This window comes from Topomyia yanbarensis, chromosome 2 (genome assembly GCF_030247195.1).
Source record: "Topomyia yanbarensis strain Yona2022 chromosome 2, ASM3024719v1, whole genome shotgun sequence".
Taxonomy (NCBI): domain Eukaryota; kingdom Metazoa; phylum Arthropoda; class Insecta; order Diptera; family Culicidae; genus Topomyia; species Topomyia yanbarensis.
The window spans coordinates 171,369,104-171,394,195 of NC_080671.1; the positions used below are offsets into that span (position 1 = coordinate 171,369,104).

The 25,092-nt window shown below is 36.2% G+C and overlaps 2 protein-coding genes across 4 annotated transcripts in view; one reads left to right on the forward strand and one right to left on the reverse strand.

The window, feature by feature from the left end:
- Positions 1–496: 496 nt before the first annotated feature.
- LOC131678503 (uncharacterized) lies at positions 497–2,417 on the reverse strand. Of its 2 annotated transcripts, none has more exons than XM_058958696.1 (2): positions 1,946–2,417; positions 497–1,876 (listed from the first exon to the last, which is right to left on the reverse strand). In XM_058958696.1, the coding sequence occupies exon 2, from the start codon at positions 1,861–1,863 to the stop codon at positions 568–570; it is 1,296 nt and encodes a 431-aa protein (XP_058814679.1). In that variant the 5' UTR covers positions 1,864–1,876; positions 1,946–2,417; the 3' UTR covers positions 497–567. The 2 variants fall into 2 exon arrangements, with proteins under 2 accessions (XP_058814679.1, XP_058814678.1); XM_058958695.1 differs by having other exon boundaries at positions 497–1,886.
- Positions 2,418–9,202: 6,785 nt separating this feature from the next.
- Positions 9,203–25,092, forward strand: part of LOC131682116 (endothelin-converting enzyme homolog) — a 43,506-nt gene continuing 27,616 nt past the window's right edge. The window contains exon 1 of one of the 2 annotated variants that reach the window (XM_058963345.1): positions 9,203–9,863. In XM_058963345.1, the coding sequence (XP_058819328.1) occupies positions 9,852–9,863 (12 nt within the window). In that variant the 5' untranslated portion in view covers positions 9,203–9,851. Of the gene's footprint in view, positions 9,864–16,759; positions 16,784–25,092 lie in introns of those variants that run through there. The other variant, XM_058963344.1, reaches the window with a different exon arrangement.

Here is a 25,092-nt window from a genome sequence, read left to right on the forward strand (position 1 = left end):
TTAGGAGCGCTAGAGTAAGACACTATGTTGTACCGCAGCATAACTCCTCTCATTACGGTAGTACCTTCTTCGTTCGTGCAATAATTCTATGGAATCAGCTGCCTGCTAATATTCACACTATTTTATCTACTGCAAGATTCTACCGTGAGTGCTTGAACTGCTTGAGTGGAGGAAATTAAATGGATTGGGATGAGCAGTAGGCTGGGGAACTGGACAGCATATAAAAATTTTTTATTAGCATTAGTTTAATTTTTTTTGTTTAATTAGGCCATTACAAATATTTTTAAAAAATTATGTCCGGCTCCAATTTTTTTTTGAAGGGGGGGTGGGGGCAAAATAAAAATAAATATTTTTTTTATAAAACAGCAATAAAAATTTATTTTAATTTAGTTTTTAAAAAACTAATTTAAGATGCCACATTCTTCTTTGGTCGTCCTCGTGGACGTTTTTCCAGAGCGATTGCAGATGGCGCGGCTGTGGTGTTTGTCTGAGCGGAACAATTCCTGCAAAGCATTAGTTTTCGTTCCGTCGAAAAGTCTTGCGTATTAAGACACTGCGCATAAAGCATTAAAAAAGACCCGGCTTGATAATAGTGCAGAGAAACAGGATCATAGCATTTAAGCTTGGTGTTTCGGAAAACATTCTGAAATGGTTCCAAAGGTGCTCCACAATATAAAGTTTTTCGTCTATATATTTATCTATCTCTGCTGCAACCGTTTTATCTATTGCGCATTTTGTATGCAGCAGCCGTGGAAACTCACAATCTGTGCATATAACAATTTTTCGAGCCCTTGTGTATGACAATGGAAACGGTGGCTTTGGTTGCTCGGTAGTGCTAGAAGATTTGGAGTTTTGTTTGCTTGGTACATGGTCATCATTCGGTTCTGTTCCATGTACATCCGCAAAATCTTTGTATTTTTCCCCATCCGGTTGCGGAGTATGGAGCCACATCAAGGAATTAAAAATGTCATTCAATAGTCGTATAGATTTATGAAATCTGCAGGAATCGTCAGTATGCTTGTCAAAAAACTCGCGGAAGTACCCGATGTTCAAAACTTGACTTTTGCAAACTTTGCTGCTTAGATCGATTTCCGGCCAAATACGAGAGATTTGTTGTTTTAAGTATGTAATTTCGTGATCGTTTGCTGGCTCTCCAACAAAAACTTTCTCTCCTTTGTACGTCAGACTTTCTAATCGATGTGTAAGAACATCTAACGAATCCTTCAATCCATCGCGGGCTAACTTCCGATAGTCGACCTCAGGGTGCTTATCCTGTGCATTTCTCCATTGCTTTTTCAACAACAACGAACGCACTTTTTGCTCGTAGGAACCCAAATGATTTCGCGCTAGTGAAACACCGATTAAAGCTATATTCGCGGTACACATCAATCGTTCTGCTGGATTAATGATTGAGAAATTTGGAGGTGTACGTACAGCACATAAGTAGTCCAAATCATGTTCTATAAATAGCGCAATGTAACTTAGAATCACTTGTATAGATGTCACGTTGTGATTCGGACCGCCATCTGTGCCTATAAACACAATGGGATTTTTTCGATCTTCTTCGTCAGCATACTTAACGAGTTCGGCTGCATGCCGAAAAGCAGTAGAAGTTTCGAAAATAGCATCTTTTAAGATGATTGTTGGCTTTCCTGCATACCACTCATTTGATAAAACTTTTGGAGGGGTGAGCTTAATCGAAACTGATGGAATAATATGTTGGGGCACGTTATCGTGGTCCATTGTATTCAACCCTCTCTCGTTCAGACCAGCCATAAGCACCGCACGTTGTTTTCGAGTAGCACTCACCGGAGCACCAGCGTACCCAACAGGAATGGAAGACTTGTCGTCTAAGAAATACATTAAAGCATTTTCGCTAAAAAGACCTATGAAATGTAAAAAAAGGTTTTTTATTTTTTACGTAGACTAAATTTTATAAATTTACCAGCCATCTTCTTCAAATATTGAAATTGTTTAACACCATAGTAGTGATCCAGATGAAACTTATGAAGCGTTCTTTTCTGAATTCCAAATTAATGTCGAAGCGTTCCTAGTAACGTTTTGCCACTTGTGAAGTGGAATTTCTTGGCGTGAATTGTAGCCGGAAGTATTCATATGATGGAATAAAGTTTTTGTTCGAACCAGCAAAAATTTCATCCATTTTCTTCTCACTGTTATCCATCAAGTCGCGCAAAGAAACACATAATGGCGAAATCCAGCAGGTTGATCCACGCCTTCTTTCCTCAGCTACCGCGAAATCGTTGTTTGCTATTATTTGCTCAACAGCGTTCCAAAAATTCTAAAACTTGTCTTTCTTCGATGCATGTGCCTCCTCGTCGATCGTCAAAGCTTCAGACAGGTCATATCCCTCTTCCAGTAAGAACTGTATCCCAGTTTCGATTTCGCTTATATCTTCTTTCGTATACTCTTCACCATGTGAAAATGCCAAAATTTATAGATATTCATACTCACAGTCTAAGAGAAAGTGTACTTGTCGCGAATGAAACAACGTCGCTCACTGTTTCAGGGGACCAATTAGCCGTTGCGCCGAACAATTCCAGTAGCCGTCTATTCTTGTCAAGTTTGACCCGCTCATCGATATGCTTTTCAATGTACACGCAATTGTACACGCTAGCGCCGTTTCGTCGCGTTCTGTTGAAACCCTCCAGATGAATGTAGCGTTCGGTTTAAATGAACGATACAACTGAACAGCAAAACTGAAGTTCATTCCAGAAATGTAATTATATTTTGCTCGCCGCTCCGATGGTGCAAAAAAAATAACATTCACAGCAGTGTAAACCGGGCAGGATAACAGCTCTTGCTCTAAGGCTTTATAGAGAACTTTCACAAGGCTTCCTCGTTTGGAATTTTGTTCGATAGTTTGAAGAGAACGGTTCTTTCGACATGCGATTGCTGATACGAAATCTTCACGAAACGATTCGGCTCTGTTGAGATGGCGAATGTAGCCTGCAATCGAAGTTTTCAGGGAGCCTATTTCGTTTAGCACCATTTCCCATCCTTCTACACGAAGAAATGATTCAAGTTCGGTTAGCCTTTCAAAGCGCTCTACTAACTCAGTATTTTTCATTTGTGGTATATTTTTTTTCTTATAAGTGCCATAATACGTGACACGGAATGTCTCCCGATCCTCTGGTTTGAAATGCAAAATTTCAGGAAGCTTTGACACACCAGGGGCTGTTGCAAATTTTTCCCACTGTCCATCTAAATACCATAAGATGGAAACGATCGTCGACATGAACATTTCCATATCCCTTTTTTGAAAAACTCGAAACCCAATTTTGCGCTGTGCCATATAATCGATCAGAAAATTAAATATTCCATCACGTCCACTATTTCCGTGGCGTTTTTGAGGAAGCTGAACTAAAGATGCTTGGCTCATAAGTTGTTCAAATGCGTTTTGCTTCGAGTTGGACGGAACTTGAATCTCGTCACTGAGTATGCATACTATTTTAGAGCACGATCCGATGGTGGAAACGGCATCTGATATACACGCAACGAGTGAAACTTCAAACAAATCGTTCAATGCAAAAGATTTGCTGCCAATATACAGTTTGGATACTTCGTAACTTTCAGATGGGTAGCAGCTCAAGATGTCCTTGATTAGATCGACGATTTTGCATCCCATCGGTGCCGAGACGATCGATTGTTTGACCAGTTTTCCTCCACGTTCAATTTTGACAGCCACCTGATTGCTTTGATCCTGAAAATTCATGTACTATTAGATATTATACATTGTTGTAAGTATACACTTACCATTCTGGTGATACGACTCACTGAAATGTTATTTAATGCAATCAATTTTACCCTTAAAAATAATGACGCATTAAAAATTTTAAGCGTTAGAAATTTCACGTACTGTTGAATCTGATTTTTTTAATCGATAGTCAATCCATATAAAAAAGGTTGGGCAGAATATATGGTTCACTGATATTGGTCAAAATGTAAAATTGTAAAGGTGGACACATTTGTAATTTTTTAGTTTGCCAATATTTTTCTCACTCACTTGACCCATGGACCCGATAAATGACTCGAAAAAAATACTTTTAGGATGTCTTATTTAACGTTACTTACATATGTTCAAACACGAATAAACCAACTGAAAAATATGACGATAGTTAAAATGTGATCCAGGACATCATCGCTAGAATCAACAATATCACGAAAGAAAATACATTCAAGACGTATAGGTGAAGTCATTTATCAATTTTTAAATGTCAATGTTTTCGGCTTGCATGGTTGGGTATGGTGATCGGGTCCGCGCAATGTAGAAACACGTTAAAAAATCTGACAAAAAATATCTTTACTCCCTGTATGCCGCACCGAAACACAAACCTAGTTGCAAAAGGTAGACTACAGATAAATCAACCGATACGAAATACTGAAATACTGCGAAGGTTGTAAATAAAATGTCAGAAATCCTAATAGAAAAATGTACACACCCTTACATTTTGTAACGAAACCCGGTTAAAAAAATGCGGACGAACATGGTCAGGCGATTTAAACAGTTTGACGATTGACTCAACTCGCCTGTGCTAATTGCCCCTAGGAAAAAAGGCAATTTGCGAATGCGATTTAAAGGCAATTTTAACACTTTAACACATAGAACAGACGTCCATCTTCAGCATTCAACTTGTGTAAAATCTCTACCGGTTTCGAAGGTAGTTGGGATATCCAAGCCAGCTGCGCTACTGTCGTCATGTTTTTTTGTGGCTGAGTTCGACAGAATTGACAGCGGATATTACTCTACCCAGTCAAACTAGTCCGGAACCGGTTCGGAATTCCAGCATGAATTCCAGCTCAAATCCATCAACCGATAGAGTCGGAATCGGTTGTTTTCTTTGAGCAAAGTTCCATACTGAATCCATTCAGGATTTGGAACCGGTTCCGGAATGGATTTGACGGATAGTTGGGATAGGTTGGTGTAGCGGCGCTAGTGTTTATCGTATATTAATTCAAATATTTACATACGTTTTTTAAATATTTTTATTCGATCATGGAGGTCTGTTCCCTGTGACTTAGACATATTTTCTTACGGTTGAAATGTTGTTTTTTTTCGCGTTTTTCAAACATGGTGGTTCATGTTTGGCTTAAGCTCAAAATTGATTTTTTTAAACAATTGGCGTGTTTTCGCTTGTATTTTGTTTGTCTAGTGCACCTCATTTAGCCAACGAATGTGGAAAATGTGGAATCGTGTGTAAGTATATCAAGATCAAGATCTCTGATCTAGAGTCTTAATGAAAGTCAGATTGTGGTAAGTTTTGGTGTAATACCAATTTACCCCAGATATCAATCTGTATTTCTGTATCTGTATGAGGATAGGAGGAAAACTTACTTTCTGGCAAACAATTCATAATATAAGTGAGTGAATGTAATTTCCAAAACTGCCATGATAGTGTTCAATATCGAAAAGGAAGATTTTATGAAAATTTAATTGTTGTTTTATTAAACGTGACCATTTTTTTCTATTTCGGTGATTAAAAAAAATTATTTGCCCCCTCATATTTTTGAACGATTTTGAAGGGGGGGGGGTGACATAATTTAAAAAAAAAACCTATTTTAATCCACCTAGCGGTGCAATTGTGCCTTTCTCATTTCTCTAAACTATAGCACGGAGGCTTTTTATGTTCAACATAGTTGTGGAAATGTCCATTACATTCTTAGTACACTTTGCATTTATACACAATAGCTTGCCAGCCACGAACTTGATGAGCTACGTGTCGACGGTGAAACACTTGAAACAAAAAAATATCGTACTTCATTAGCCTAATCAGTATTAGATCAATGTTATCTGCTTGCTAACTCATTTTGTCATGCGGGGATGGGTATGTGAGGTGGGCGAAAGTTCCATGAACGAACGACTCCCCAGCTTAAATTGGTTTGCTTTGTGATATAGTGATGGTTTAAAGATGATGGGGTTGATGGGGAGGGGTATGAGGGCTGAGGGGAGATTTAAGGAGATTTTTAAGAGAGGGGAGTGAATGGTAGAGGGGGGGGGGGTGTAACCCCTCTCCTTAAAGCATCAACTACGCCCCTGTTAAAATCCAGAAACCCTATGCGAGTTAAAAAAAAATTGGCCGGGATTAGGTTGACGTTTTTCAGAGTGATTGCATAACCTTTCTATATGAAAAAGACAAAAATGTGCCAAAATCCAAAAAAGTGAATAGTCGTCAAATTTTTTTTCGAGTTTGCATCAAAGCTCGACGTTTCATGCACCTTGAAGACATTTAGCTTCAAAAATAAAAATTCTATTTTTAATTTTTCCTATAGTTTATATGAGAAATTTCTGTGTGGCCGCACTCTTAAACCCGTAATTCCGGAAACAGAATTCCGATCGATCCAAAATTCAATAGCAGCCGATGGGAAGGTTGCACCTTTCATTTGAGACTAAGTTTGGGCAAATCGGTCCAGCCATCTCTGAGAAAAATGAGTGACATTTGACACATACGCACATACACACACATACACACATACACACATACATACATACACACACATACAGACTTTTTTCCGATCTCGACGAACTGAGTCGAATGGGATATGACATTCGGCCCTCCGGGCCGGGATTAGGTTGACGTTTTTCAGAGTGATTGCATAACCTTTCTATATGAGAAAGGCAAAAATTGGCCTTATTTAAACTCATTATTCGTGGTTTGAACAACATTATCACCAATTGTAGTAATTTATAAGAGAATACTATTACTCTACAAGTATTTGAATCAATAAATATGAAATATGAAAATGTGAATATCGCACAGAATTTCACGTGGAATTTCCAGTTTTTTGCACGGAATTTCGCGCGGAATTTCGTATGAAATTTCGCACGAAAGTTCTAACCGCATCTCGCGCGGAATTTCACGCTTAATTTTACGTGAAATTTCGCGTGTTATCAGTGGCGGCGCGAGGTGTTTTGTCGCTCGGGGCCAAACATTAAATTTGCCGCCCCTTTACAACGAATTTTCAAAAAAGTTCAACTATGTCCCACCTTTTCACATGAAACGAATATGATAAAGGTATTAGAAAGGATCTACACAAAAATGAACTTTTTTACATTTTATTGTCAATATTTTGTCCTGGTGGTAGTGTTGCGCATAAATTTCCTCGCGAAAGGTGTGGCTACGACTCCGTTCACATGTTCGCTCCGCGCTCATGTCCTTTAATTATGGCAATAATTGGTGCCTAAAATTTTCTTGTTTGAGCAAAGAGACGGCATTCTTCATTTGGTTTATGACTACTGGTACATCTTCTATAAAATATTACATATTAAAAAAAACTGATCAAGGAATTGGACAAATCATTTTAAAATATTATTTTTGTGAGGTACTGGCGATCAACCTTTTTTTTAAAATTATCTAGCTAAACGTTCAGAGAAAAATAATTTTCTTTTAACCCCTATCAAAGCCATTTTATTTATAAACAATAACGTTTATCAATTTTACGCTAAGGAAAGACTAGCTTACAAAACTAATTATTGAGACTATTAAATTTCATTTGAGCACTAGCACATATAGGGTAAATACCTAATTTTAGCCCCATTAGGGAAGGTGCCACACTATTCTATTAATTACGCAGCCTACAATCGATAAAATGCGTATAAAGTGGCATCAGTAGCCTTGCTTCGTTTCCAAGAACCATTTTAATACCAACAATGTCCTGAGAATGAGGAAATATTTCTGTTTGAGCGCCACGAAAAGTTGAATTGAATGCTCTTATTTTCGCACTACCATTTGTACCAATGCGTTGAACAAAGATGGCAGCCGCTGCTCTAACTAATGGCTTCAAATGGGTAGGGCGATAATAGAAATAGGGCGAAAATAGTCTCCACACCCTAAGTAATATTCATAGAACTGATGTAATTGCAATTTGTCTGGATAGATCCCGGTGAAACAGTGCTGCCAAGGACAGTGGGCATAACATAAATCTTTGATATATTTATGATGGCTCGAATTATTATTGAAAACTGATAGACTCAATTAAGACCGTCTTTGACTACCTTTTCCATACTATTTGATTATAGTAATCATTGTAAGGGAATTGTATTGAGCATCGGATCATTAGACCGGTTCTCTTATCGACTATGCTGGACCAACGCACCTGATTTTTAACAGGAACAGGAATTAAAAGATTGAAAATACAAAGTATACTTTTTGAGTTAGACATTTAAAAACAAACAAGTTGTTTACAAAAAAAGTTCAATAGCTTTGTAGTTGAGTTTTGATAGTTTGTGTAGAACGATTTTTCCCCAAAGACAACTCTCTATCACTGCTCGAGAGATTCTTAACCATGAACCAAACACTCTGTATAAGATAGAGTTCCCTGGTTTAATCCCAGCAAATTAGTCTGCATACTCTCACTACTTCAAGTTCGTTCGGAAACTAATCTCAGTTGAATTTTTTGAGACTGAGCAATATGTATATAATTTTGTTCGTTTGCATCCGTCGTCTTGATCCCCTACTTTTTAATAGTCAATCGCCAAAATCATATAAATTCAAGCATTTCACCCACACTTGATTTTGATCGTGATTATTGAAACTTGAAGAATTATTAAAAAATGAAATAGAAATTTGTTTAGTAGGAAATGCCGCCCCCTGATTTTGCCGCTCGGGGCGGTTGCCCCCTTCGCCCCCCCCTTGGCGCCGCCACTGCGTGTAATTTCGTGTGGAATTTCGTGCGGAATTTTCCAGAGAATTTTGCACGGAATTTTGCACGGAATTTCGCGCGGAATTTCGCATGAAGTTTCACTGCTGGAGTTTCACAAGGAATTTCTCGTGGCGTTTCGCGCGGAATTTCGCAGGGAAACTCACACTGAATTTCCCCTGGAATTTGCACGGAATTTCGCTGGTTATTTCGCACGGAATTTAATGTGGAATTTTAGTGCGGAATTTCGCGCGGAATTTTACACGAAATCTTGTGCGGAATTACACACGGAATATTACACGGAATTTCGTGCAGAATTTCGCAGAATATATCTAAAAAAACAAAAACATAACGAAACTCCTCTGGTGTCTATCAGGAAATACCAAACTTCGGCACAAAACATGAGGCGTCTCCGCAATGCTGGTTATAAATCTAACGGACGTACCGGGTTTTCCTCCTCCGGTGAAAGCTGTCTTTTCCGGTATTTTTGACAGATGGCTTCGGCGCAGTCTCCGTAGCTAGCAAAATGACGCATGCCCCCAATCAGTGTTTTTATCATCATACACATATGGATAAAATTAGTCAAACAAAACTTCTAACATAAATGTGAAAGATAATAGATAACTGATCAAAAGTATCTAATATTTTCGAATACAAAGGCTGAGCATTGTTTCACAGTTCAGTGAATCGTATCAAGATGTTCGGCAGTACTCTAATGCACCGATTTTTGAATCGTAACTAAACAGTGGGGGCCTAGAACTAACGATTTTCCATTAATTGTTTGTGTAAATTATCCATAGTTGTACCTGCTATAAATTTGAAAGGTTACTGCGAATAATTGCGGTACTTCGCCGAAAATCTGGGATCTAAAGTGAAGAATGCGGTGATCAAATGTATCAAATGAATGACATAAACATAAATCAAACGGTGTTCGATCGATTTTTCCAATGATAAACAAAACGTAAAGCTGTGCAAAGAACTCCCCTGATTGCCTTCTTTGTGAAAAGTATTGCCTTTCGTGTTATCGGTGTTTACTTTATAATACATTGTGAAGTGTTTCAATGATGAATTGTGCGTTTCCCAAGAAGTGGAAAACTATGTAAATTAGACACCTTTACTGTAAAGTGCGATGGAAACTAGCAGATAATAGTGCATTCGTATTTAGTTAGCTAAAGCAGTAGAGAATAGGCTTAAGGATGTCGGTGCAGGTAAAAATGTGTATAACAACATCATTTCTAACATTTTACGTTTTCTGGTACGAAAAACATTACATGATTGAAACTATAATCCTACGGTTCGCGCTTTAGCGTCCGCTTTGATTATTTTTGCCAGTTGGAATTCAATTGTTAGTTCATTGATGACTGTACATTGTTTGGATTAAAATGTCATCCAATGAAATTTGAGATCTTCGCTGAATATCAAGATTGGCACACTTTAAAGTGCGACTAGATGTTTACCTTCATACGCAAACGATCGGCGAGGTAGACAATAAATCAATAAAAATTCTTCAAAAGGGCTAATGAGATTTTTGTAAACAATCTTATTTCGCTCATTATTCCGCTGTCGAGTTGAATTTCATGAAAGATATACATGAATCAACATCTTTACCCTTGGTAGAATCAATTTCAAATGTCTTCTGTGTTGAAAATATAACAAATTAAGAGAAATCAGCAAAACAAAAGTTTGTTTACAAATATTATTAGCACTATTCTAATGTTGATATGGAAATGTATTCAACATGTTTTTGCAGAGTCGATATAGATATTGTTTTCTATATGTTTCTCAATGTTTTCCCTCTATCAAACGAGCTAGGTATATTCACCCAATAATACACGTCATTTATTAGCAAAGGGCGAAACGCACTGAAAATTCAACTGAAAGCGACATACAATTTATATGGATATAGGTAGGCAATTTCGTTGAAAAACGGCGCGTTCATTTATAATATACATTTCATATAAAAGAAAAAGTATATACGGCCCCATGAGGCACTAGTTATGTTATTACTGAGTATTAATGTCACTTTTAATGATCGTGGAAGGGCTCCTTATCATTTCACTGCCCTTGTATGCAAATGTGACGTAAACGCCACTTTGGTCGAATTTCACTTTTTCGTATATATAAGTTCGCTACGAAAATTCATATCTTTCAGTATATGAATGGTTTTACAAAAAAAAAATAAAAATTGAGTTCATATACGCGAAAAACAAAGAGACGAAGGCATGCTTTGATTTCCGGAAAAAATAAACGTCCCCAAGTTTCATCTATCATTACTTGGTAACGTCAATAGTATTGAAGCACCAAATTGACAAAAAGTATGCTTCTAATGATCTATCTTGTCGTTTCATAAACTTTAAACGAAACATTTACACACTATTGCACTTCTTTTTTCCTGCGAGTAGTTGATTTTATTTTTTCATCCGTTGAAACATTGCACTGCCCGGTTACTCGTTCCTCACAGGCCACAACAACAAGATTATGTCTCAACATTTGCCGCACATTGCATTGGGGGGTGGTCGGGTCGTCATTGGCAGATAAGATAACTCTCATTATCGCGTAACTAATTTTCAAGCCGCTTTGCTTCCGAATCTCTATCCAACAGTCATGCAGTCAGGCCCGTGGCCAGGAGTTTATTTCGGGAGGGGCTTAAAAAATTATTGCATAAAGCTTTTTTTATTTCGATTATAGAGGTTTTAACCTTATGGTTATTCGCCTTTTTTCGTGTTAGAAAATTTCTTTACAAAAATTTCTAACCCTATATGTGCGGGGTTGATAAACGAACCCTGATGAGCTGCGTACAAGGCAATCGATTTACCAACTACGCTTTACCCGCCCCCTGCATAAAGCTTTTAGTTCTAATGACTTGATATTGTCACTAGAAGCTAAATGAAATTTTGAAAAGTTCTTATTGAAAACAATGCCAAATCTAAGACAATCCATGTTCTTACAACGAATTATTGATGTTTAATATGATATTTATCATTTATTAACAAGTTACAATTTACTCTCGTTGCAACAATGGATATTCTAGAGTTCTCAGTATTTATGCGCTAACCGAATATGACAATCCTTGACGGTGCTGGAAAACGCAAGGTGTTTTAAGCTGCACGTTTAAAAGTTGTAGAAGACGCTAAATCGAAATGAGTAGAAATATATCCATAAAATGTTCGATCGAAGAGAATGTCGAAATTTGCACAAAATCTTCTGATTTAGCAAGCGAATTGTAGATGGTTCAACTTCAATTTTCTTGATCTGGCGTCCTGCAACTATTACCAGTTCTAATGCATCATGCCAACATAATTTTTTGGCATATTCTATTTAAATGAAACTATTTTTGAGACTGGCCTTGGCCTAGCAGATCAGAACCCTAGGGGCAGATCACTTGTGATGCATTTTTTAAAATCGCCTAAATTAAATGCATTTCTTTCCATCAAAATAGAAATTCATAATGTATTTTGCGTTGCGTGTAAGACGTCAAAGCCCTACACAAACTAGCCCTACATTCAACAAAACGTCGAACAAAGTGAATCAACGTAGGACGTTTGTTAAACAAACTTTTCTGCGAGGAAGTGCAAAGTTGATGCAAAAATGGAAATTAAATGAATTTTTTGATGCAAGTTTGTTATACATTTCTAGAGTGATCTGCCCCTAGTCAAAACCCCAGTTAGGAAGGAGGATTTTGATCAATAGGATCAAAATATATGGATCATTCCACGTCAGATTTACAACCAAAATATTAATTCCTTCCAATTTTTTTTCTTGCATTCATTAGCTATAAATAATTGACACGTATTTTTTTTATTTTGGCTGAATATGATTTATTTTCAAGTTATTAGTTTTTAAACTTTTGAAGTTTATAACATTGATCATTTTTCAATCACTCGGAAACGATTGGATATATGGAAAAAAATATTAAATAAAAAAGTTGTGTTCTCTAACGAGCTTACTGAAAAAAATTGCAATTTCTTTTTGTTATATAACTTATGAAATTTGCAATTGTTTGAAACAAATTGATTTTTTTTAAAGTTGTGCCTTTTTTTTTACTTATTATTAAGTATCATGTTAAAATAATTGTGCAAAACTTTGGGAGTGCATATCAAAATACTTTGCGAGATATTACAATTATAAACTTAAAACAAAGCAATTTTACACCAAACGCCTAGTGATAGGTCTATTGTAAATGAAATATCTCGTAAAATACTTCGAATTCCTTCTGAAATTTGTACACAATCTTCTCGATATAATTATAAATTATTTGAAAATGCTAAAAATATTTTTTTGGTACTATCCTGAAAAAAATTATTTGTTACTAATATTTGCATAATTCATCAATTATATAACAAAAACAAATATTACAAAAAAAATCCGGCGAGATCATCCGAAAACGCAGCTTTTATTATTTAATGCTTAATGTCTTAATTTAATGTCCAATTTTATTAAATTTATAAAACTTTTAAAAATATTATTAAAAGTCGATAGTTGCATGCATATGATTTATGGACTCCCAAACGGCTTAACCAATTGCCGTATAAATTTATACATAGTTGGAATTTGTTATGGAGCGTGTTTTTTGTGCTATTGGTTGGGGATTATCTGCCTACAAGATGGCGCTTCGGAACAAAACGCGCGATGGGTACTAGCTAGTATTTTATAGAGTTAAAAAACTCATAACTTGAAAAAAATATCAAATTCAGCCAAACTAAAAAAATCGTGTCTATAATTTTCAGCTAAAAATGCAAAAAACATTTGAGGGAACTAAAATTATAGTTGTAAATCGTGGAAAGACTCGCATTCTGCAAATTTAAGACTTTTTTGGGGGTATTCAAATGTTAAAAGCAAATATTTTTTAAAAGTCCCCCAAAAACAAATTTATTTTGATTACATAACTATATTAAGAAGATTATGTGAAAATTTCAGAATGGAACTCGAAGTGTTTCTCGAGATATTTCAGTTGTAACAGACCTATCACTGGGCGTTTAGTGTAAAATTGCCTTGTTTTATGTTTACAATTGTAATATCTCGCAAAGAATTTCACTGCCAAATTTTTACACAATCTTTTTAACATGATTTTTAATACTTAAAGAAAATAATAAATAAAAAATATGGTCCAACTTTTAAAAAATTCAATTTGTTTCAAATAATTGCAAATTTCATAAGTTATATAACAAAAAATGGAGGATGGAGGAGGATCTTTGGTGATGTGATGTGATTTTTTTTGTTAAGCTTATTTGAAAACGTAACTTTTTTTATTTAATATTTTTTTCCATATATCAAGTCGTTTCCGAGTTATCAGTGATTGAAAAATGTTCAATTTTATTGACTTCAAAAGTTCAAAAGCTAATAACTTGAAAAAAAAATATAATATTTAGTCAAAACAAAAAATACGCGTCAATTATTATTAGCTAAAGAATGTAAGAAAACATTTTGGAAGGAATTGAAATTTTGGTTGTAAATCTGACGTGCAATGACTTATGTATTTCAATGATTTAATCAACTAAAGGTAACTGCCCGGAATTTAATCTATTCAAGAAAATTATCCACAAATCGAATGAAAATCACTTAACACTGATTACTACTATCATCTAATTTACGTAAAATTTTACTAAATGCTTCATTGCTGACACCAACAACATAACTAGAAACTATAAATGTGAACAAGCTCAATAATTTCAGCATCTCTTCATTTCGACACATGAAAGGGAATACATCGCATTTACTTCCCCTCGATTTCAATTTATTGATCCCTTTTTGCTTTTTTCTGCATGATGTCTTATCATCTTATTCCATAAAGACCAAAAATAAAACGAAAGACTGTCATATACTGAAAACATGAAATCGATACAATAATCCCACCTTATTGACTTATAGACTCAACTAGTTACAACGTTTTAGTCGCTCTCCGTGATAACCTACTGATGTCTGATCAATCTATCGACACGTCGTTTTCAAACTTACATAGGCATTAATTAGAAACCATCGAAAGCGACTGAAATGCTGCTGGTGGTTGCAACATTATGTGGTTTAGCATCAATTGATCAATTGACATCCGAAGGAAAATAAGTGTAAAATCACGTCAGGTAGTCCTACCGCTACTGTGTACGTTTCTGTATATCAACAAAATTAGTAATATACGATTCGTGGGTTGATGAACACCTCCGGAAAACCGCCGGTTTACCACTTTTTGGCTTGTTTACTTTTTCACGTTTTTCTTGCTTATTGTTCGATTTTCCAGACTAACAGTGTTTTAATACGGACCGCATTCCCCACATAAAATGAAATTGAGTGTCAATAGAAATACTATTGCATTAAAATGATGCGAAAATAAAAAAAAAACTGTCGTCTCGGCTACAACTATGTCATCAGCTAACTGAATTATTTTTGTTTAGCGCGCTTGAGTGAGATGCCTGACGTTTATATTAAGCGTAGAGTGCTCTAATCTATTACAGAAATCCAATTTCCGTATGATTTAACTAACTTTCTTTATTCAGGCCAATATCTAGCATAACATGAGTTTTGTTAGATGCAATCACTAGCGATAAATGTTAATTTTGGGACAGTTTTTGTACTCAGTTTTCTATGAAACTTCTAAATTTTTATTATATAATTCGTTTATTTGAGTCGGCTCAATGCATTAGCTAAATGAAGCCTTGAGTCTTTAATATATTCCACGATGTAAACAATGAAAATGATAAAACGTTAATGGTTGTCCAACAGATCTCGTGCGATTGACCTGTTTACTGGCTGAGAAATATTTTTCATAACCAAACGCGTCTTGGTGGTCGTTCATTTCATCTCGTACACTTCCGTATTATTATCGTGGTAACTGCCATGTCCATGTTCGCAAATATCTGATTTCATCTTTGTTTTGTCCCCTTACGGGCCACCAGTGTCGACTTCCTCAATGATGATGCTAACTGTTAATTTTGATATACTAGGCGCAGTTTTTGCCGTCAATATTATATGAACAGCAGCCACAAATTTGGCAATTGTTTGTTTTTCAGGTAATAGTATTGGAGACTATGGATGTGCAAAGATGTAACGTGTATAATGATACTATCGCATTGCGTTTTGTACGTGCAGGGTCAGCTAGGACGAAATCCTAGCTGACCCTGCCCGTCTTATTCCTAGATGTGTCCTTTATAATAAATTCCATTTTTTTCCAAATGTGACAGGAATCTTTTAATGGCCACGGTTCAAGTAAGCTAAGTTTGTTTATTGGGGCTTTAACCTCTTGGTCGTTCGCCCGCGGTTCAAGTAAGTGGTATCAGATCTTGTAGCCGAACATTGATTTTCTCATCATCCATATAGATGAGAATCAACCACGTGTTACATGTTGTAATGCACACTGACTGGTTTCGCCTGGGCTAATTTGTTAAATAACATAAGTACTGAATGCCTGACAAGGTAGAACACGTTAAAGGCGAAGTTCGTAAGCATAAGCTCTATTTTCACCTTCAGCAAATAGTTCCCAGCATGAATATTCGGTCTTATGCAAAAATTCCGGAAGTAAATAGCCTCCAGGTTTGGCTGGAGCACCACTTCTTGCTTCTGCGATTCAATCATCCGACGGATCACCCCAGAAAGAATTAAAGTAACAGTTTCTTTTGTTCTTCCGACGAGTCACACAATATGAAAGGAAGTGTGTTATCAGACTCGGCATACTGAGTAGATATCGTGACCGATGTCTTCGGTAGTTCGAAATAGCAATCTTCCTGACCATTCTCCCATTAACCCTTAAAGGCGCAAGCCAATTTTTTTCATATTTTCTGACAATTGTCTCACGGTTTTAATACGTTGCTACGATAATTTTGAGATGGTTTTTGCAATGTTGTTTTAAAACAACATTGCGCATTTAAGGGTTAATTTGTTGAAACCAAACGAGATACAATTTTTTACGAGTTACCGAAAAACATGTTGCTTCTTAAATTTATTTTTGAAAAATTTCGGGGGGGCTTTAGCCCCTTAGCCCCCCCTCTGGCTACGTGCCTGCATGCAGTCAAACCCATGTAAAAGAGTTGTTTGTTTGTTATTGGGATCAATAATGGTGGTTTAAAAATGTGGCTAACAAAGTGACTGGATAGATGAATAGTGCAACATTGTGTTCGGCATGGATTTCTGTTTTCGAAAGGTATTACAATCTACTACTATACCGGATAATTGTAGTGAATAAGAACAAATATTTATTGGAACGGAACTCTTATTGACGAGCTGCGATAGTTTTTACATGTATATATGCATGACGCGTCATGCAATGTTATAGGAGTGATAGAACTTAATAAAGCAGGTGTTACTTTTGAGCAGCCAAAGGATTACGATTTGACCTGTTTGTTCATCAAGCTGTCATTTTAATCTTTCTATTTTGTTTTGAGAGAGAAAAATGGTTCAGATCAGTTGACCATGGCCTGAAAGTACTGTATGCCTGTTGAATGGTGAAAAACAAACCAAAGTTCATAGAATAATAATAGCAATGGTACTACACAGGCCCGTAGCCAGGATTTAGTTTCGGGAAGGGTTTAAAAATTATTGCATAAATGACGTTTTTAGTGAAAACAGACGCTAAAACTCCTAAAAATATGTTATCTGTTACAAGATAAAGCTATAGTACATCGACGAATTGAATTTGATTATTAATATTAATTTACAATTTTCTCTAGTTAGAAAAATGAATATTCGAGAGTTAACAGTATTTAGGGGTGATTGAAAATGCAACGTATTCTAGACTAAACGTTTACAAGGTGTAGAAGACGCCAATTTGGAATAAGTAGAAAAATATGAAAAATATCGTTTCACGAAACTTTACACGCATTTGGTAATCAAATCGTGTTGCTCCGTGATGAAGGACGCAACAAACGTCAAGGTTATCTCCATGGATAGGAATATATCTGCGAAATCCAACTTGACCATTGCAAGGAATGTCCGAACAAAGTGAATGTCGAAATTTGCTTTACATCTTCCAATTGAGCAGGCGATTTGTATATGCGGAAAATAGGTTCAACTCCTATTTCCATCATCAGACGTCTTGCAACTATTACTAATTCTGTGACTTGCGTTAACTCAACTTTATGAAATTTTCAATAATAGTGATCATGTCGTAATTAGGGTTCGTCGCGGTTGCGGTAATTACCGCAACCGCGCGGTATTTACCGCACCCGCACCGCAAAAACTGCGGTGCGGTAAGACACTTTTTCCCGCGGTTGCGGTGCGGTAAATGAGCTTTTACCGCGCGGTATTACCGCAACCGCACTTCAAAAAATAATTGATAAAGTCTGCATTAAAAAGTGAACTTAAACTATGACTTTTACCGTTTCAGAAGGACGCAACAAGATTTATTATCTTAACGAATGCTTAGCAATGTCATTTTTAGAAAAATCTCTATCAGAACGTTCGACTTTTTTTATTACTTTTATTTTTTTATTTTATTATTATTATTAATAGAGAAACATAATAAACATTTGATTGCTCTAATTTCCTTATACTTGACAATGATTTGAAAAGAAATCCGAATATAATCTGTATTCGACCTATCGCTACTTGATTTTCTACATTTTGGTTATGTATTTGTATTTGTTACTGTTACTAAGAAATAAAATCTATAAGCTGTTTCCAATATAAATTGGCACCATTATTTTTATCACATATTTTGAAGACTTTACCCTTCAAAGTAACAAATTTACAAACGAAACTTTTCAAATACATAAAACGCACAATCCAATCATTGAAAAACAAGTGTATTGTATTGTCAAATCCAATTTAAAAATGTCTCATTTCTCGCGATTCCTCTAGGCAATTGTAGAATTATGAATCGTTTTTGATGATATTTTCTCAATCGTAAATTTCGATTAATTTGTAGAGCTTAAAGATAAATTGATCATACTGCGACTTCAAAACAACCCAAAGAATGTAATTATCTTCATCAAACCAAGCGAATTTGGAGGAATTGGCAGTAAAGGAGACAAATATATGGAAAGCGTCCAAAATAAGGAGGGGCCCAAATTAGGCTGATTACCCTATCATTCATTTTTCTACATCGTATTTCTATCTCTTTTGATTTCTGTGTAAACAATTAATTTTTCTACAGTCGGTTTTATAACACTTTCTCAAAAAGTACATAACTTTTTTCCGCGTACGTTCATTGTTCGTCCAACTGGGAATATTTTCTACCAAATTGACAACTAATATTTTTCAATTAAGTTTTTGTAACTTTTTGAAAGTAAAGCTTTTGAAGTTAGTGTTTTTAGAGTGTAGGGTATTGCGATTTTTTTGTAATTCTCAAAGCCTTCCTTTATATTGTGACAAGTGTCGAAGTTAGCCCAGATGCCAAATATCGCATAGTTTGGACAAATTTTGACCCCTACCAATTTCAATTGAAATTTTTGCCATTGGCATTACGGAAAAATCTTTTTTAAAAATAAATAAAATGCTAGAACTGTCGAACTAGCCATTAGAAAATTACAGCTCATACATTTTTAAAACGAGCAATCTCAGTATTTGAAAAAGAATACATCCGTTTCTTGCAAAATACGAAGTTAGAGTTTTGGGGTATTTTGTTCCTAAAATCCCCAATTTGTAATAACATTTCTGCTGTATGCTGTAAATCATATATCTTTTGCAGTTTTTTTAAACATTCGACAACTCTATACCGGTTGAGATGAGATGAATTCCTGATTTTTTCGTCAAATATGGCAACGTTCTTATTGATGAAATTCAACATGTTTTATATCACTGTATTAGAATAATATATAGAAGTACTGGTGTTTTCCTTATTTTTTGTGAATATATTTTAAGGTGGTTTTTACTATGTAAATACGGAAATGTTTATTTCATTTTCATGTGGTAAAGTCATTGAAAATATAAAAATTGAAAGAAAAAAATATACAGTTTCATTATTCCATTTTTTCAATTAACTGAAGGATAATTAAATTAAAAGTTTTTCTATTATATGCTGCAGAAGAACGTTTTTGTATGCATAATTATGCTACATTTCATAGGACTTCAGTAATACAGCTAAATTTTATAGGACTTCAGCGCTATGCTAATATTTAGAGGAATGAGAATGTTTTACCTTATTCGAAAGTATTCGTCTCAAAATGTACGGCATTTCATTAATAAAACTTGCAAATTTATATTTTTTCATAGGTGTTACATTCTGAGGAGTTCATCAAAATTAATTTTCTTGTAAATAAGAATAACATTTTATTATACATGCTTATACATAATAAATAATAATTTTTCAACAAAATTTAAAAAAAATATGAATTTTACCGCATTACCGCGCGGTGCGGTGCGGTAAATACAGTGCGGTTGCGGTAAGCGGTGCGGTTTTATTATTTTTTTGCGGTTGCGGTGCGGACTATCCATTTACCGCCCACATCCGCACCTCGACGAACCCTAGTCGTAATCATAAAAATAATTTTTGCTTGACTCGCGTGGGGAATGGGTTAAAGACTACCTTCGAAAATTTTATCAGACAACTGAGAATAACTATTTATTCATCTATTTAAGCAGATTCTTTTACAGATCCTATTTTTTCTGAAACTGATACTTTTTATATCGTTAGACTTGCGAATTAAAAATATCGTAGACTGATTTTTCCAGTTTAGAAAAATTCCTAAATCCCTGAAACTATGGTAAAAGTTAAAATGTAAAGTAAATGCATAAAACTACTGATTTCACTACAAGGTAAGAATAAGAACTTTATCACTATTGACTTTTAGCAATCTTGCAAAACCGTTGGGACTTGATAAGATTACCTAGATTAAGCTGTGAAGATGTGAATATTTGAAGGTTTTGTTTAGGATTTCATGGGTTTTTGGACAATGCAAAATATATACTTCAATGATTTAATCTATTAATGGAAACTACCCAGAATTTAATATGCTGAGGGAAACTGCTCAGAAATTGTTTACTATTCGGTGCTAAGTGATTTTCCTCCGATTAGAAGAAAATCACGTAGCACTGAATTAGTGAAAGCTTCTAATTTACGTAAAATTTATTAAATATAACATTGATGAAACCACCAAAATAACTAGAAACTCTACTGTCAGCAAGAAAACAAGAAAAAGAAAAACACATCGCACTTACTCCTCCTTTGCCGAAGAGGGTTTCTTTTGGGGTTGTCTGTTTTAAAATTACAGCAAATTATTCGTTTCATGTGAAACTTTTGCAAAACACACGTTGACACTAATCTGCTCAGTAATTGGTTTGTTTTTGAATAAAAATAAATAGATTGGAAGAAATGCATGACTTCTTGAAGAAAGTTGTAATGTTTGTTTTACCACTTTTTCCGAAATAGTTTCAATTAAAGTTGTTGCACCAAACGTATCAAAGTTGTATGGATAACGAAGATGAAAATGTCGTTGTATTCAAACCGAAATGAGAAGATTAGAGCACAACTCCGAAAGCACTCGTGTTGAGTGTATAAAAAAGATAGAAGAGGTGTTCTTGAGTCGATTTCGATTGGTTGATTCCTTCTTCCCTCTCTCTGATATAAGATTATCACTCTCATTTTATTCCATGACGAGCAAAAACATAACGAAAGGTTGTCACATACTAAAGACATGCAATCGAAGCATTTATATAGGGTTACCAACCGGCCTTATTTTAAAGGACATGTCCTTATTTTCGAGGATTTGGAAAGCGTCCTTATTTTACTTCAAATGTCCTTAATTTTAGTCTCAAACCTTGGCATATACAGGGTGGTTCAACATGAAGTTTTTAAACAGGGCATTTTCTAGTAGTTAACGGGTACTAACTGCAAACTGTCATGCTATTGTAGTTTAGTATTGTTTGCCATTTCATAATGGAACGACTTACACTGGCTCACCATCTTCAAATTATTTAACTATATTTAAGAAAATCAACGATCTGTGGGAAATGTGTTTAGTGAACTCCAACCATAATATGGTCGACATCACCGGCCAACTGACTCAACTATTCGCCATGCAACCAAAAAGTAAGCGTTGTAGTTCTTGTTATTGGATGATTAGCGTATAAATCGTCCATATCTAGCACGCAGTGAAGAAAACATAGCGGCGGTGACATCCCCAAGCATTGGAAACCAACATTACTCGAGTAATTAGCCAGATACCACTTGAAATACTTGAATCCGTCATCAAAAATTGGAGCAGTCGAATGGATTACCTGAAGTGCCAACATGGTCAACATTTAAAAGAAATTGTTTTCAAACAATAAATGGCAAAAAATGTTCTTTCGATTGACAAATAAACAATTCGCGATTTACTCCATTTTTCAATTTTTTTACCAGATTAAAAAAACGTCTTGACGAATCACCCTGTATTAAATTATTCAGATCAACTTTTTTCCAAGAGAATCAATTTCAATTCCTTCCAGTGATTTTTTGTTAATGTTTTTGTTAATGCATACTCTCTGCGACTCATGGCAACTAAAATTTGTTTTACTCAGAAGTAACCAAAATTTGTTGGATAGCTCAATATGAGGTTTTGACAAAGTGGTATTTTCGTTTGGTATTGGCACTACATCATTCTAATTTGTCTCGATTGAAATTCAACATCCCAGTTCAACCTCTGGAAAATTAGTCAGAATTCCGACCTTTTTTCAGAATTCTGGCTCAAGTGACATAACTGGCATAACATTTTGCAGGGATGTCCTTAATTTGCTCTCAGTCCATTTGGTAACCCTAATTTATACCAACTTATTCGCTAATAGATTCAACCAGTCACAACATTTTAGTCGCTCTTCGAGATTTCCTACTGATTTCTGTTCGCTGTATTGTCACGTCATTTTCAAACTTATATGAACATTGATTAGAAACCATAGAAAACGACTAAAATTCTGCTGCTGGTTGCAACATTAAGTGTATCGTGTGACCTTAACCTAAGAGCAATGCATGTTTTATGTTTTACCATTTTTTGTCATCATTTGGTTTATTTATAATTGATATCAACAGACACAGTGTGGCCCTAATGATAATTTCTTAATCTATTTAAAAAGTCAAATTGTAATCTGCTACGTGGAATGTGAAGATCGAACTCGGATGATACTTTGTTGAAGGTCCGCTGCAAACCAATGATGGCACCGTTTACTCCATAGTTAGTCCGGCGAAGAGGTAATCGGAGGAATAAATTATTGCGAAGGGCGCGAGGGCGAACGTTTATATTTATCGCACTGAGAAGCTCGGAGCAATCAATTCAATCTTGCAAAATATCCGAAATCGTCATAGCACGGAATAGATCCCGCCGCACTTGCAATGTATCGAGTCCAATAAGCAAACCCCGGCTTTCGTAATTTGGCAGCTGGTGAGGGTTGCTCCAAGGCAATCGACGAAGGGCAAACCGAACAAATCTCCGCTGTACTGTCTCAATTCGATGGACACCGTTAAGATAATGAGGGTTTCACACAAATGACCAATATTCCAGAGTTGATCGAACGAGTGAGCAGTAGAGAGATTTCAAGCAGTAAATATGTGAAAAGTGCTTAGATATTCTCATTATGAACCCCAAACAGCGTGATGCCTTTGCGACAATATAGCTGATATGCTGTTTAAACGTCAGTTGTTCATCGAGAAAAACTCCGAGATCTTTGACACAATTCGCTCTGTCAATCGTGGATTCAGCTAGACAGTAATCGAATCGAATTGGCGTTTTTTTCCTCGAGAACGTAATGACCGTACATTTCTTGGGGTTTAGGGTCATTCAGTTGAACTCGCACCATTCCGCAAAGGTTACCAGTTGACGTTGAAGGAAAGCTGCATCATCAGTATTCCGGATTCTATGGTAAGCAGCCACACAGGTATAACTTGAGGTCGTCGGCGAAATACAACCGTGTTGTCTTTCGAAGTTGACGTCGTTGAAATACAGAAGAAAAATCAATGGACCGAGATGGCTGCCTTGCGGAATACCAGATGAAGCAAAGAACTCTCCGGATACACAATCACCTATCTAGACTGCTAGACGACGATCACTGAGATACGATTGCATCCAACGGAGAATATTAGTACCAAAGCCAAGTCTATCCAACTTTGCCACTGCAATAGCGTGATTAATTATGTCAAAAGCAGCCGAAAGGTCCATGTAGATAACGTCAGTTTGAAGGCCGTCCGACATGGCATCTTTAACATATGTTGTGAACGACAGAAGATTCGTAGATGTTGAACGTTTCGGCACAAATTCATGCTGAGTCTCGGAGATATACTGTTTTCAGTGGCTGGAGATGGGTTCCAACACAGCCATTTCAAACAGCTTAGGAACTGCGCTTAGCGTTGTAATACCACGGTAGTTGTCAACTACCTTTTTATCACCTTTTTAGTGAACTGGAAACATGAAGGAGGAGTTCGGGAAATACTCCGACAATTGAAACAGATGACAAAGAGGTTCAATTAGACCAGTAGAGCATTTTTTTAGAATAATAGTTGGCATACCATGTGGGCCTGCCGAAGTTGAAGCCTTCATTTTGCCAATCGCCGGTTGTACCATATTATTGTCGATATTGATAGAGTTCAAAGACTGGTATGATAGAGGTACATTAAGAGCCGCGCGTGAAACCTGGGTCGGTGTCAGTTTCTCGTTGGAGAAAACACTCGCGAACTTTTCAGAGAATAGTTGGCAAATCTCCTGTAAACTAGAGCTCATACGTCCCCAATAGCTCATCGTTGAAGGCAACCCGGATTCGTTTCTTTGCTCGTTTACATGCTTCCAGAATGTTTTAGGTTCGGACTTCAACTTACGTTGCACGTTTCGCAAGTAATCGGCATGGCAACGCTTCGATGTCTTTTTATAGATTTGGTTGACATGAACGTAGTGTTGTCGTAGCACGTAGCCCCCAAACATGGAGTACTTCTTCAGAGCGGCTCTTTTAGTCGCTTTTAACCGTCTCAGCTCGGCAGTGTGCCACGCTGGGTGCTTAGATTGAAGGCCACTTTTAGGTACATAGCGATCGATAGCATAGCTCATAACATTGGAGAAGATCTGCACTGCAACGTTGACATCATCATTGTCGAGAATTTCAGTCCAGTGGATATTCGAAAGGAAGTCAATAATTCTATTATAGTTGGCTTTTCTAAAATTATAGCTGACGGTGTCAGAAGTATTGCAGTCATGCTTCACTCGAATCGCTTCAAGCACTATATGCAGGGGAGGGTGGTGTCTAACAGTCTTTACCAGGGGGAACGGTGCTGCGGTAACATTTGGCACGTAGTCAGATTTGCTCGAAAAACAGAGATCAAGGATTCTGTTGTTCTGGTTCATCACATTATTCGTTTGGCGCAGCAGATTTAGACTGTAGCAATCAAGCAAACTGGTGATACGATCATGAAAAGATGACAGTTTGGGATCAGCGAACATAGATCCGTCAGAAGCAGAGCGCTATTTTAATCCGGAGAAATTGAAATCACCAACAATCAGGATCTCATCAACCGGGCTTGCTTGAGCGGAAATTCGTTCCAGTGACTCAGTATGTGAA